Source organism: Pristiophorus japonicus, chromosome 12, assembly GCF_044704955.1.
Source record: "Pristiophorus japonicus isolate sPriJap1 chromosome 12, sPriJap1.hap1, whole genome shotgun sequence".
In the NCBI taxonomy this organism is placed as follows: domain Eukaryota; kingdom Metazoa; phylum Chordata; class Chondrichthyes; family Pristiophoridae; genus Pristiophorus; species Pristiophorus japonicus.
In genome coordinates, this window is record NC_091988.1 from 181,274,433 (window position 1) to 181,290,237 (window position 15,805).

The following is a 15,805-nucleotide window of genomic DNA, read 5'->3' on the forward strand; positions in this document are numbered from 1 at the left end:
TATGTAAAGCGTGTAACTGACCATGTAAAATGTGTAATTGATGATCTGAACTGTTTACATGCAACCAGCGAGAAAAAATTGCGCGATCGTGATCGGACCCCTCGAGTGTTTATCATAAGTAAGGAAAAGCTGTGCGATGCAGGATTCCCACCGCACGCAGCCAATGCAGCGGGCAGACACCCATCGGGTGCACACAGGTCCAGCGAACTACCCAATACTGTAGCCTGTGTCCCAGGGACCAGAGTCAGGCACCACTAAGTGTGGCCACAAGCAGCCAACACACACGAGCTGCGAAGCAAGCGACCTCAGCAGGGCAACGGCACCGGTGGTGATACCATGCCCTGGGTCGGCTCCGTCTCTCAGGCAACCGATGGCACCAGTGGCCACGAGCCTGAAGGAGCAGACTGCACCAAGGCCATACCCCTAGATGTAGGGTCACCCGCCACTGTTACCCCAGAGGAAACGAGCACCAGCCAGGATCTCAAACCAAGCGACTCTCAGGCCAATGAGTCAGCAGTTCCCTGTGCACTGCTAGATGACAGCTCCTCAGGGAGCAGCTGGGACTCGGCATAAAGGAAGGATGGGGGGGGGGTCGGGGGTGGTCATAGACATCTATGAATCTGCCTGACACTAGAGACCACGGCAACAGCCCCGAGAGTAGGCTACGCGAGCCAACCAGTTCCCCATTGCCAGCACTGGGCACTGAGCCGCCAACAGATGGCAGAGACACCACCCAGCAGCTCCGGAACTAGCTCGTCCTCACGCACCAGTGAACCACAAAAAAAAACGCATAACCCACTTACCTGAACTTGAATGTGCATGAATGTTAGGAGCCCCCGCCACACCAATATGGGAAGGGGGGAGAATGGAGTGGTCAGAAACACACACAAACACAAACAGCAACCACCAGCATGCTACTCCACCCAAGGTTGAGTTGGCCCGCCAGAGGTCTACCAGACAAAACCCATATAGAGCTAAACCCAGAGCACAGTTAATGCAGAGGCGATTTGCACTGAGGGTTCAGGGGGGAGTGATGTCATGTATCCTACATGGCTACTGTTGGTACTATCTTAAGGTGTGCCACCAGAGAGCACAGCAGTGGGAGACTCATAGGTTACCTGTACACGTGTGCCTGGCCTAGTATAAAAGGCAGGTCACCAGGTGTGATCCTCACTCTGGAGTTAACTAATAAAGGACTAAGGTCACTACAGTTCAAGTACAACACACTGCCTCATGGGGTCATTGTTAGAGCATCTAAGGATACAACAGTCTCCAGTCGTCTTAGTTAACCCTTGCCACTGGATCAAGACCGAGCTCTGTCAAGCCCGTGTGGTGGCTGGTGTGCAACGACCACCCCACGTTAAAAGAATCCATGCACAGGCATCTTTCACCCTTCAATATGTAGTTCGGGACTTAGAATGTCAGGTCCCTCATTGAAACACCTGTGAACTCATCCCTTTTTGGTGTGGAGTGAGTCATCTTCGATACGAGCGACTGCCTAATACTAATATGCATGGCAGAGCAGGCTCGAGTGGCCGACTGGCCTACTCCTGCTCCTATTTCTTATGTTCTTAAGTGTTTGTATGGTAATGTCCAGGCTGTAGTTTTAACTGGAATTACACTTCCCTTTCAGTAAACCGATATGGAAAACTATTTCAAAATAGTGATGCAAACTCCCATCAATATTTGAAAGATTTCCATATACCAACCTGACTAATCTAAGCATGGACCAGTGACGATGTCTGATGTTTTCCAAACATACTAAATGAGAGAGTTACTACATTTGTTACGGATTCATGATGTGTGAGGACCAGGTTTATTGAAGCTGGATTATCCCTTTCTTGCAGTACAGTACCACAAACAGTATTGATGTTGGGGCACATGTTACGTTGACATCATGGTTTATGTAAATTAAGATTTGCCATTAATACTTTGGACTACAATACTATAAGCTTTATTTGAACCAAACATTAATACTATAAGCTTTATTTGAACCAAACATTAATTAGAGGCCTTGTTGTTAATTGGTCTGAAAATGGCACTAGTGCTTCAACTATTCTGTGTTAATGCCAACTCTTTATTAAATCAACTTGTAGCGGGCGATAATATCTAAGATATATTAAAAAGCACAAGATTATTCAGGAAACATTGAAACTTGTATCAGAAAAAGATAAGGCAGAAAAAGACTCAATGCTTTTCAGCTTGTTGATTTGTTCAACTGACATTTCAAAGATTCTAGTCAAAAGCAAGTAGGATGTAGTTCTACATTAAATGATTAGTTGACCCATATGCTTGCACCCTTGCAGCATTGGATCTATAGCTGGACAGGCTAATGGGACTCAAGATAGACAAGTCCCCTGGACCTGATGAAATGCATCCCAGGGTATTAAAAGAGATGGCAGAAGTTATAGCAGATGCATTGGTTATAATCTACCAAAATTCTCTGGACTCTGGGGAGGTACCAGTGGATTGGAAAGCAGCTAATGTAACGCCTCTGTTTAAAAAAGGGGGCAGACAAAAGGCAGGTAACTATAGGCCAGTTAGTTTAACATCTGTAGTGGGGAAAATGCTTGAAGCTATCATTAAGGAAGAAATAGCGGGACATCTAGATAGGAATAGTGCAATCAAGCAGTCGCAACATGGATTCATGAAGGGGAAATCATGTTTAACTAATTTACTGGAATTCTTTGAAGATATAACGAGCCATGGTGGATAGAGGTGTACCGATGGATGTGGTGTATTTAGATTTCCAAAAGGCATTCGATAAGGTGCCACACAAAAGGTTACTGCAGAAGATAAAGGTACGCGGAGTCAGAGGAAATGTATTAGCATGGATAGAGAATTGGCTGGCTAACAGAAAGCAGAGAGTTGGGATAAATGGGTCCTTTTCAGGTTGGAAATCGGTGGTTAGTGGTGTGCCACAGGGATCGGTGCTGGGACCACAACTGTTTACAATATACATAGATGACCTGGAGGAGGGGACAGAGTGTAGTGTAACAAAATTTACAGATGACACAAAGATTAGTGGGGAAGCGAGTTGTGTAGAGGACACAGAGAGGCTGCAAAGAGATTTAGATAGGTTAAGCGAATGGGCTAAGGTTTGGCAGATGTAATACAATGTAGGAAAATGTGAGGTCATCCTTCTAGGAAAAAAAAGCAGTAAAAGGGAATATTATTTGAATGGGGAGAAATTACAACATGCTGCGGTGCAGAGGGACCTGGGGGTCCTTGTGCATGAATCCCAAAAAGTTAGTTTGCAGGTACAACAGGTAGTCAGGAAGGCGAATGGAATGTTGGCCTTCATTGCGAGAGGGATGGAGTACAAAAGCAGGGAGGTCCTGCTGCAACTGTACAGGGTATTGGTGAGGCTGCACCTGGAGTACTGCATGCAGTTTTGGTCACCTTACTTAAGGAAGGATATACTAGCTTTGGAGGGGGTACAGAGACGATTCACTAGGCTGATTCCGGAGATGAGGGGGTTACCTTATGATGATAGATTGAGTAGACTGGGTCTTTACTCGTTGGAGTTCAGAAGGATGAGGGGTGATCTTATAGAAACATTTAAAATAATGAAAGATATAGACAAGATAGAGGCAGAGAGGTTGTTTCCACTAGTTGGGGAGACTAGAACTAGGGGGCACAGCCTCAAAATACAGGGGAGCCAATTTAAAACTGAGTTGAGAAGAATTTCTTCTCCCAGAGGGTTGTGAATCTGTGGAATTCTCTGCCCAGGGAAGCAGTTGAGGCTAGCTCATTGAATGTATTCAAATCATAGATAGATAAATTTTTAACCAATAAGGGAATTAAGGGGTATGGGGAGTGGGCGGGTAAGTGGAGCTGAGTCCACGGCCAGATCAGCCATGATCTTTTTGAATGGCGGAGCAGGCTCGAGGGGCTAGATGGCCTACTCCTATTCCTAATTCTTATGTTCTTATGTAACTCGGGCCTTTCAAGCAGCAGCACCACTAAAGGATCAAGTGCCTTTAAAATCCCGTGCGGAGAACCCGATCTATGTTTTTCAGCCAATGGGTCACTGATTTTATCTAGACACTTTCGGATGATAAGTGGTAAGATTTTGATTTAATTTATGCCCGCCATAAGCTGGGATTCACATTAATATAACAGGTTGGCACAGTCCAGATGTAAGACAGGGGCAACTCTTCATTTCTGAGTCTCCCTACTAACAAACTGACCTAAATGAAATAAGTATTATTAGTTACAGTCTTAAGTTTGTATTGTTTGTATTGTGTAACTGATACATAATAGCTAATAATCATGCTTTTAAAAGTAGTGTAATATATCCTGGGTAGACCCGGTTAGATCTTAAATGCAAGCATTGGGCCTCCCTTGACTAAAATTTTAAAAGTGCTTCTCAGCCAACTTGGCTGTGGGAACACAACGAGCAAGGTCATATGTGGCTGCTACTGTGTGGAATGCTATGATATCTGCAGGGAATTGAAAACATAGGCAAACAGCAAGGACACCATATCTCTACCCATGGAGATGTGTTCCGTTTGTGTTGCCATAACTACCCCAGATATGAGACTTGATGGTCAAAAACAGATGATGTCCAGGTATCATGAGATAAAGACCTGACATGGGCAGGTGGGATCATTAGGTACGTGGCATCCCTGTAACTGGACAGGGGGCTTCAGGTGTAAGTCAATGATTGGGTTAACTGATCCCCACAGGCTTTGCTGGGAAGAAGAAGTATAAATAGGTTGTCGAGACATTCAGCAAGAAGCCTGGGAACATTCACCAGATGAGCCGAGGAGGGTTTTGGGTTGGCAGAGGACCCACTCGAGTCGCACCAGGTGGACGAGCAAGCCTCGAGGCCAGGCCCAACGGGGGTTGACCCTTCAAGACCGCGTCTTCTACCCAGGGCCCAACGGGTAATATAAACCTTGATTGCGCCTTATTTAACTACTGCTCAGTTGCTGTAATTTGTCAAGTCTCGCTTTCACTGAATAAAATATAATTACTGTCACCAATACGGGTCAAGTCGGATCTTTCAGAACTTAGGAATGAAAGGGTTAATTGGCACCGACGCAGGAACTCAACGCGGAACACAGCCTCCATAACTTAATGTAAAATATGAGCAGCATTCTGCAACATGTCCTAAAATGTCCACACCATTTTTTTATTCAAAAAGTCAAAAATAAAGATCTACCTTAACAATACCAGCTTGTTCCTTAAGATTGATAGCATCTGAACAGCTGCTAAAATTTGCCACCAAGTTTTTAGGGGGCAGTTTGCTGCTGCCTCCTTTGCCCGCTGCCTTTCTGCACGGTGCTGCCAGTGGTGTCTTCTCCTGCATGCCGCCCTGCTTCTGAGGGTACCAGGTGTCACCCTCCCAACACTCCTCCCATCCTCAGGGTGAACCCTGCCAAGCAGATCTCTGCAGCTCACAGGTCTCCACGAAGGAGTCAGACCTGAAATTTGTACAATATTATGCGCAAACCTCTGAGCAGCACACAGCAGGTTTAATGGAGCCAAAACAATTAATAAAACTATATGAAAAGCTAAATACTGCAGATGATGGGATATGACATAAAAACACTAATAATTAATAAAACTATATGAAGTGCTAAATACTGCAGACCATGGAAAATGACATTAAAAACACTAATAAGTAATAAAACTATTAACCTACCAAAGGGCCCCAGCGGTGTCGCATTCGAGCACTACATCGAAAACCTCGCAGGGGCACAGCCGGGACAAGTCCTACCTTTTCCTCGGTGAATTTAGCTGTGGGAGTCCCTTTCCAGTGGCCCGTATGCTGCTTCCCTCTCTGCTGGAAACTCACCTTTTACAGCGGCTTCACCCTGCCGTTTCCGGTGGAAGTGAACACCGCTCAAATCCTCCCCTGAATTGAATATGACTCAGGGAGGGAAAAGCATCGAACAGCGGCCGATCAGTTCCGCCCAAATCCTGCGGTAGCCGTCCCTTTGGGGACGGTGAATTTCGGGCCCCAGATGTTCCTAGGAGAAAGGTGGATATCCCTATGCAGCCTCATATAAAAGAATGGTGGATAGTTCCTCTTGTTTGTAATGCAAATTTTCTTGCCTACATTTTGTTGGTCGTTGAACTCCTTCGAGGGGAAGATGTCCTCTGTGCATCATAACTGTTGTTTATAAATGATTTGCATATCATTTATACGCAATGCACAGAGGAAACTTTTCCCTATTATGTCCAGATGGAGGACCCGTGCAACATTTCGCCAAAAGCCGACAGACAACCCTGCCAAGTGCCCTCTCTTCGAAAGTTTCACTTTAAACAGTGTGGCATACCTCCCATTGACAGACTTTGCATCTTTTTAGAACCTCAGGATGTCCCAAAATGCTTTACAGGCAATGAATTACTTTTGCAGCGTAGCCACTGTTGTAATGTAGGAAACACGACAGCCAATTTGTGCACAGCAAGCTCCCACAAACAACAATATGATGATGACCAAATAATCTGCTTTTGTTATGTTGATTAAGGGATAAATATTGGCCAGGACACCGGGGATAACTCCCCTGCTCTTCTTCGAAATAGTGTCGCAGGATCTTTTACTTCCACTCGAAAAAGCAAATAAAATCTCGATTTAACGTCTCTTCTGAAAAACAACACCTCCAACAATACAGCACTCCCTCAACTATTTTAGTATACCGTAAAATCAAGCGCCCCTTTAGACAAGGGCGCCGGAACTAACAAATTTCAAATTAAACTTTTACAGTAACTTACATCAAATTAAAATTTGGCTGCCGGGAGTGATGACGCATTCCAGTCCTTCCGGCGCCCACCTCTCGCGGAAAGCCGCGAGTGTACCAGTGGACACCGTGAGCTCCATCTCCAGGGACACCCAGCACTCCCTCAGTACTGCACTGGAGTGTCAGCCTAGATTGATGTGCTCAAGTCTGTGGAGTGGGACTTGAACCCACAACTATTTTAGTTGTGCACTTTAATCAAGTGCCCCCTGGTTAAAGGGGGGCACACTCCAAACACTTTCAAACAAGTGCCCCTTGTTTTTTTTTGAGGGCACTAAAAACGCAAATTATACAAGTGCCCCCTGGCTAAAAGGAGGGGAGGGGCACTAAAACCAACAAACTTAAACAAATTAAACTTTAGACATTAAGATTAAATTAAAATTTGGTTGCCGGGGGTGATGATGCACTCCAATCCCTCCGGCGCCCACCTCTCGCGGAAGGCCGAGAATGTATTGGTGGAGGGACTTGAACCCACAACTATTTTTGTAGAAAACAAATAATCAAATGCCCCCTGATTTAAAGGGGTGGTGGTGAGGCGGGGCACATTCCAAAATCTTTTCAAGTGCCCCTTTTTGTTTTGTTTTGTATTTTTTTTTGAGGGCACTAAAACACAAATTATACAGGTGCCCCCTGGCTAAAAGGGCGGGGCAATTAAACAAATTAAACTTTAGACATTTAAACTCAAATTAAATTTGTTTGCCGGGGGCGATGATGCACTCCAGTCCCTCTGGCGCCCACCTCTTACATAAGAATTAGGAACAGGAGTAGGCCATCTAGCCCCTCGAGCCTGCTCCGCCATTCAATAAGATCATGGCTGATCTGGCCGTGGACTCAGCTCCACATACCCGCCCTCTCCCCGTAACCCTTAATTCCCTTATTGGTTAAAAATCTATCTATCTGTGACTTGAATACATTCAATGAGCTAGCCTCAACTGCTTCCTTGGGCAGAGAATTCCACAGATTCACAACACTCTGGGAGAAGAACTTCCTTCTCAACTCGGTTTTTAATTGGCTCCCCCGTATTTTGAGGCTGTGCCCCCTAGTTCTAGTCTCCCCTAACAGTGGAAACAACCTCTCTGCCTCTATCTTGTCTATCCCTTTCATTATTTTAAATGTTTCTATAAGATCACCCCTCATCCTTCTGAACTCCAACGAGTAAAGACCCAGTCTACTCAATCTATCATTATAAGGTAACCCCCTCATCTCCGGAATCAGCCCAGTGAATCGTCTCTGTACCCCCTCCAAAGCCAGTATATCCTTCCTTAAGTAAGGTGACCAAAACTGCACGCAGTTCTCCAGGTGCGGCCTTACCAATATGCTATACAGTTGCAGCAGGACCTCCCTGCTTTTGTACTCCATCCCTCTCGCAATGAAGGCCAACATTCCATTCACCTTCCTGATTATCTGCTGCACCTCCATCCCTCTTGCGGAAGGCCGCGAGCGTACCGGTGGACACCGTGTGCTCCATCTCCAGGGACACCCTGGCTCGGATGTAACCGCGGAAGAGAGGCAGGCAGTCGGGCTGAACGACCCCCTCGACCGCCCGTTGCCTGGACCGGCTGATGGCCCCCTTGGCCATGTCCAGGAGCTGTCCTACGAGGAGGCCTTCCGACCTGCCCGCTCCCCTCCGCACAGGGTGCCCAAAGATCAGGAGTGTGGGACTGAAGTGCAACCAGAATTTGAGGAGCAGCTCCTTCAAATATTGGAAGAGGGGCTGCAACCTCGCACATTCAGTAAAAACTTGGAACGCGGACTCTTCCAGACTGCAGAAATTACAGGCGGCCTGGGAACCCGTGAACCGACTTAAAAACTTATTGCCCGGGACTGCTCCATGCAACACCCTCCAGGCCATGTTCCCAATAAATAGAGGGAGGACTCCCGCGTAGAGTGCACTCCATTGGGAACCCCTGTCTCCTCCAGATGGCAAGATGGTGCACCATGGCGTGTCCGGAAGCACACAAGGATGGCAACGTGGAGAGTGTGCAAGAGCAGCCCGTACAGGAATCCCCTCCGCGCAGAACTAAAACGCACAGAGAGAAGTTGTGAGGCGCTGGCTCCCGAGGGAGGTTTCGGGGCATGGCGCCGATGAGGAATTCCGCCCGGACGAGGGTCAGTTCGGACGGGATCTCCCCACGCGCTTGAGCCTTCTCGACACACCTAACGGAGTCAGGACCCAGCGCTGTTTTTAGCGACTCGATGGCATTGGCCGCGCGCCGGACGTCGGCCCAGGATAGGCGCTGTGCCAGCACATCTGGCGCCATCCAGCCTGCTCCTCCGCAATCGAGCAGGTTCCTGACCCTGGTCACCTCACCAGCCACAGCCCTCTCGTCTGCCTGCCACCTAAAGCCGCGGTCATGGAGGTACGGATTTGTGAGCAGCAACTCCTGCAGGACAGCCGCCACTCCAGACGGGGGAGAGCTGCGCTTGGTGGCGACTCTGTTCCAGACCCTGATGAGTTTCTGGTAAAAGACAGGCAGTCCCCGCATGGCCAAATAAAAATTTGCATTTATATAGCATCTTTCACAATCACCGGACGTCTCAAAGCGCTTTACAGCCAATGAAGTGCTTTTGGAGTGTAGTCACTGTTGTAATGTGGGAAACGTGGCAGCCAATTTGCGCACAGCAAGCTCTCACAAACAGCAATGACCAGATAATCTGTTTTTGTTTTGTTGATTGAGGGATAAATATTGGCCAGGACACCGGGGATAACGTCCTTGCACTTCTTCAAAATAATGCCATGGGATCTTTTACATCCACCTGAGAGGGCAGATGGGGCCTCGGTATAGCGTCTCGTCTGAATGACAGCACCTCCACAATGCAACGTTCCCTCAGCACCGCACTGGAGTGTCAGCCTAGATTTATGTGCTCAAGCCCCTGGAGTGGGACTTGAACCCACAACCTGCTGACTCAGAGGCATTCCCGATGTTGGGGAAGTCCAGAACCAGGGGTCACAGTCTAAAGATAATGGGTAAGCAATATAGGACCGAGATGAGGAGAAACTTTTTTCACCCAGAGAGTTGTGAACCTGTGGAATTCTCTGCCACAGAAAGTTGTTGAGGCCAGTTCGTTGGACATATTCAAAAGGGAGTTAGATGTAGCCCTTACAGCTAAAGGGGTCAGGGAGTATGGAGAGAAGGCAGGAATGGGGCACTGGTCAGCCATGATCATACTGAATGGCGGTGCAGGCTCGATGGCCTATGTTTCTTGGAGTGTGCTGCCCACCGAGCCACAGCTGACAGCAGCGCCCCAAGTGTCAGGGCCGGAACTATAATGTTGGGAACGGATGGAGGAGCGGGTACGGAAGGAGTTGGGCGGGGGAACAGGAAGTGCACGGAGTGTTTGTGCAGCCGTTGGCGGTTTGGTGGCCAGGAGCTGGGCTGACCTTCACCGGGAGAGCGCCGCGGGCGGAGCGGGAGCGGGCCGCAGGCTCCTCGGCCTTTGCTCGGGCTCTGGCGGTGAGTGCGGGCTGGGGACTGAGCCGCTCACACTGAGGCAGGCGGAGCCCACACAGACACCCTTCACAAACACCTCGGACCGTTTAAAGTTCGGGAGCCGCATCCACCTGTGTGTGTGTGATCGAGAAGCCGGCGTGCCATTGCAGAATCCACTGGCGTTTGTCAAGACAGATGAGCCATTGTACCAAATATTGCTCCATAACTAATGTCTCCTCCATGTTTATATTCGTTTGTTTTAAAAAGTAGATCATTACAGGGTTCTAGAATCCGTCAGCTGAAGATTCTTGTTTTCTCTTCTTTTCATTGAATGATGCCAGGGAATGCATTTTTTTTAACACTTCCGTCAGATTCAACATTAATTTATAAAATAGTTTTGCTCGGCCACTCTCTCCTGGCCAATTATGACAGTAGGAGTGTCCAGCCTATGGTATGTGGGACATATCCAGCCCCAAGGCCCCAGCAGTCTGGCCGACAAAAGCCCATGCAACTCTGTTCTATTTTCGTTTGTTTCTTAACCCGCTGGTTTATTCTGTTTGAATTTCCGGTTTTGAAGTGCTGTTTTAGAACCGTTGTAGCATTGCGGATAACATCCTAAATCAGCACACTCAGTCAGACCATAGTATCCGCAGCTTGGCAAAATGGGAACTTAGAATTAACTTATGTAATTGCCACAGGGCTCTTTGGTAAGAACCTAAGCAACCCAAAAAGGCAAAAAGTTTTGATACTTCTGTTGTTTGGACTTGTGTTTTGGGAATTGAAGCTTATGCAGCCTGTTTTCATTAGTGTGAATCTACCTGCCCTTCACAAAGAGCTGATGCTCAGGAATAAGCAAGTGGCTATGGTTCCTTCAAGTTATTTGATCGCATAAATATCCTCAGTAAGTTGCTAGCCTTCTGTTTGAATGATGTTGCCAAAAGAGAGCACGAGCAATTCTAAATAGAAACCTTTGGTCCAAGTATAAGATTTGTTGCACAGACTGAGTAATTTATCTGTCTTAATAAAAATGTGTCTCATAATTTATTGATGGATGATTTCTGTTGCAGTTTAGAAGAAGTGATTGAGATATTGGTCAATCTGACAAGTTCCATCACCTGTAAGTTATTCAGAATGTCAGACGCACTAACATTAGCGTCCTCGGCCAGGCCATGTCGTCCGCATGCCAGATACGAGACACCCGAAACAAGCGCTCTACTCTGAACTCCTTCAGGGCAAACGAGCCAAAAGTGGACAGAGGAAACATTACAAGGACACCTTCAAAGCCTCCCTGGTAAAGTGCAGCATCCCCACTGATTCCTGGGAGTCCCTGGCCGAAGACCACCCTGGATGGAGGAGGTGGATCCGGGAGGGTGCTAAGCGCCTCGAGACTCGTCGGTGAGTGCATGCGGAAGACAAGTGCAGGATGTTGAAGGAACGTGTGGCAAACCTGTCCCATCCCCTCTTACCCTCAATGACTGTCTGTCCCACCTGTGGCAGGGACTGTGGCTCTTGCATTGGACTGTTCAGCCACCTAAGAATTCATTCTAAAAGTGGAAGTAAGTCTTCCTCGATTCTGAGGGACTGCCTATGATCCTGATCCTTGAAAGGATTGATTGAGTGACGACTTATAGTCACAGCTTGCATTTATAAAATTATTCTCCTGCATCTCTGTGCTTTGCAAGGCAGAGAGGTGGACAGCAAGCAACTAGTTAAGGAATTTGAAATGGGATGAGGATGGGGGGGTGGTACAACCAAAAAAATGTTTGAAGCGATAAGTTTTCAGAGAATGTTTTAAAGGCAAAGAGAGGTAGTAATGTACACTGATTTAGAAAGAGAATTTCAGAGGAAATGAATGTGTTGAGTTAAAAAATCAGCCTGTGAAGGTACTGTGGAGGGAGTGGGGAACAAGCAATAATCCTGTCAGAAAAACAGATGGTGTGGGCAAGGATATTAAACGAGTGCACACTTTCCAAGCAGGTTGAAGAAAAGCCACGGAAGGATTTGATGATGGGAACAAGGATCTTGAACTCCGTTTGCTGATGTGGAAGGAGGCAGTGGATCTTGGAAGAAGATGAGGGTGTGGGTAAAATAGATACGCAGGACTTTGTGTGGCACAGGAGCCAGTCTGTAGTAGATTAAGTTTGTTTGTGAAGGGAGGTCAGCTCGGAGAAATCCGGTTTTGAGGTAATGATGTGTGAAGGGTGGGGGTAGGGTTGCTTTACAGGGAGGATTCCACAAATATGAAGGTTGGGAATAAACTAAAATGAGGGCCAACACAAAATAGCAGTAACAAGTTACAACTGTGACAATCAGTATTAAGTGCTGCTTGAGATGGTGTTACCGAGTCATGGAAACATGGTCTATGTAAGATCCTAATGGATGGTAATGAAACATCAAAGTAAATTCTTCTCTCTCACTCTTTGTAACACAGATCAAAGACATGGCTACTGTGCAAATGGATCAAGAATTGGCCAAAAAGTTGTTCTTTGAAGGAGGCACTCTTGTTATACTTGGTGTTCCTGAAGGCACTGAATTTGGCATCGATTATAACTGTTGGCAAGTGGGCCCAAAGTTTAAAGGGGTAAAGATGATCCCGCCGGGAATCCACTTCATGCATTACAGTGCTGTGAATAGCAGAGACGTTCGGGTAACAGGACCACGCACTGGTTGTTTCTTCCACCTGAAGCAGAGGGACGTTCTTGTTAAACGATGGGACAAAAAAGAAGAAGAAATAGTTCTAGTTGAGGTCTCCGAGGAAGAGATTGAGCGGATAAGAGAGAATCTGACTGACCTAGACAAATCTCTGGGGGCGTATCCGTATGAAACATTGAAAAGATGGGTGTCTCTGACCAATCACATTACAGAGCCCTTGGTTCAGAGGCTGCAGCCTGCAAGTGGAAAAATCTGTGCCTTTTCTGAAGTGCAGCCAGAGCTCGCAATGCCACATACAAAGGATCGAGTAGAGCAGAATCTAGTGCCCTATGATACATTGTGCAAGAGCTATGAGGAGGGTTTGGCCAGGCTGCCCAAGATGAAGATTAAGGCTGGTACAGAGATCAGGTTCACACAGATCCCGAATCAGAAGTATCCAGAGGGGGCATCCCCAGCTGAAATCACAAAGTGCAGCATGGACTTTAGCTATGCTCTGGAAACTATAATAAACCAACGGTACTCTTCGAACCCAAAAGACATATTAGGTTAGTATGTTGTAAAATGTGAGATGTTGTAATTTACAGTTTAAAATGTGAATTCCAGGAAGGTTTTAAAATTGTATTTGGAGTTGACCTGGCACTGGCACTGGAGCGATGGGCCAAGTGACCCCATTCTGTGCTGTGTGATTCTCCTCTAAAAGATATTCCAGCATAAAACAAACTCAGCACACCTGAATGACAGAATGGTAAGTCTTTTGTTCTTGTCTCTGGGACCTGGGTTTAAATCAAGTTCAGACAGATGGAATGAATTACTCAAGTCTCTCCTCTCTATCAAGGGATATGGGGATTGAGCAGGAAAGTGGAGTTGAGGTAGAAGATCAGCCATGATATTGAATGGTGGAGCAGGCTCGAGGGGCCGAATGGCCTACTCCAGCTCCTATTTCCTATGTTCTTATGTTTGCTATATTGGTCTTGTGTATTACATAAGCACATAAGAAATAGGAGCAGGAGTAGGCCATTTGCCCCCTGGAGCCTGCTCCGCCATTCAATAAGATCACGGCTGAACTGATCTTGGCCTCAACTCTACTTCCCTGCCTGCTCCTCTTGGACCTTGAGTCCCCTACCGTTCAAAAATCTATCTCCATCTTAAATATATTCAATGACCCAGCCTCCACAGCTCTCTGGGATAGAGAATTCCACAGATTTACGATCCCCTGAGAAAAGAAATTCCTCCTCATCTCCGTTTTAAATGGCCAACCCCTTATTCTGAAACTGTGCCCTCTAGTTTTAGCTTCCCCCTGCATCTACCCTGTCAAGCCCCCTCATAATCATATATGTTTCAATAAGATCACCTCTCATTCTTCTAAGCTCCAATGAGTATCGGCCCAACCTGCTCAACCTTTCTTCATAATGAATTTGCTCTGTCTGAATCAAATTCTTTCTTGAATGTGAAATCCACAGTTTCCATTTTGTGCAACATTAGCGGTCGCAGTCATGGTTCGCCTGGAAAAATGAAAATGTTCTAGTTTGGAGTGAGAAGATACGGTTGGGGGAACATAGTGTAACTTTGCCTACATTTAACTGGTGCTGTAAGTTACCTGGGAGTGCTTGCTGTTGACACCAGAGGGCAGAAGTAGCAAAAGCTTTATTTCTGAGTATTGACCATTCCAAACCTTGCTGAGCAAAATGTAACAAAATTGTTTTAGATGAGACCGCCACTTGCTCTGATATACTTTCACTTTGTTGTATGTAAACAAGTGCTGAGCAAAGATTGAACTGATAATTAGATTCCTGCAGCCCGATAACTCATAGTTATCTGGAAAATGATCTTGAGCTGTCAGAATTTCTTGTTTCTGTTGTGCGAGTAGATTTTGAATTGTGCTACCAAATTTGATTCTACGTAAATAAATTTGTTTTATGAAACTGAAGGAACATCAAATATATGTTGACTTAGGTTTAAAGAGCAAATTTCAATATGGGTTCATATTTTTTTTTACAAATTTTGACAAAATTGTGGAGAAGCTAATTTTTTGTATGGATTTGGGGGCTATTGATTGTTTTTTCTTTCAAACAGTGGATGCTTATGACTTAAAAGGAATAAAATAACATGGAAGAAAATCTATTCAGACAAATCTTGCTGCATAATATGGGGACAAGGTTAATGGTACAGCAAAGCAGCACTGTACAGTAATCCTTTTAAAGCAAACATTTCCAGTTAATTTATGTAACACTGCTTGACCCAAGGATAGGGCTCATAGTGTGAATCACCTCTGTGAGATTTATGTTCCATTGACTAATGCCTTTTCTTTCCAAGCACAGTTTGTGTTTTTAATACATTGAGATGGTTGGATGGGCACTTAATGGGCCCAAGTTTCCACAAGAAAAAAAACGGGCGCCCCTCCGAGCTGGGCGCCCGTTTTTCGTGCCTAAAACGGCGCCTAAGAAAATCCTCGGTATTCTGCACCGACTTACAGGTCCTGTGGCACTCGGCGCAGTCAGCACAAGCTGTGGGGGGGCGGAGCCAGGTCCTGGCGCTGAAAACAGTGCCGGGACCTCTGTACATGCGCGCTACAGTCGGCACGCAAGTGCAGTAGCTCCAGGCGCCGAACTGTGTGGGAGGGGCCCGAAACAAGCAGCCCCTAGCCCTGGCCCAATGGCCTCACTGGGGCTCCTCCCACGGCCAGCTCCTGCTCCCCGCCTGACCAGACCCGACACTCGCTCCCACCCCCGCCGACCAGACCCGACACCTGCTCTCCCCCGCCCCGAGACCCGACCCCCGCTCCCCCCCCCCCCCCCCCCCGCCTGACCCGACCCACGCTCTTGTTCCCCGACCCGGCGCCCCCTCTCTCTCTCTCTCTCTCCCTCCCCCCCATCTCTCTCTCTCTCTCCCTCCCCCCCATCTCTCTCTCTCTCTTCTCTCTCTCCCCCCCCCCTCTCTCTCTCCCCCCCCCTCTCTCTCTCTCTTCCCCCCCCC

At 46.9% G+C, this 15,805-nt stretch overlaps 1 protein-coding gene across 2 annotated transcripts in view; it reads left to right on the top strand.

The window, feature by feature from the left end:
- Positions 1 to 10,119: 10,119 nt before the first annotated feature.
- Positions 10,120 to 15,805, top strand: part of aar2 (AAR2 splicing factor) — a 14,173-nt gene continuing 8,487 nt past the window's right edge. Inside the window, exons 1-3 of one of the 2 annotated variants that reach the window (XM_070896248.1) lie at positions 10,149 to 10,204; positions 11,248 to 11,575; positions 12,612 to 13,377. In XM_070896248.1, coding sequence (XP_070752349.1) covers positions 12,621 to 13,377 — 757 coding nt within the window. In that variant the 5' untranslated portion in view covers positions 10,149 to 10,204; positions 11,248 to 11,575; positions 12,612 to 12,620. Of the gene's footprint in view, positions 10,205 to 11,247; positions 11,576 to 12,611; positions 13,378 to 15,805 lie in introns of both variants that reach the window. The other variant, XM_070896247.1, reaches the window with a different exon arrangement.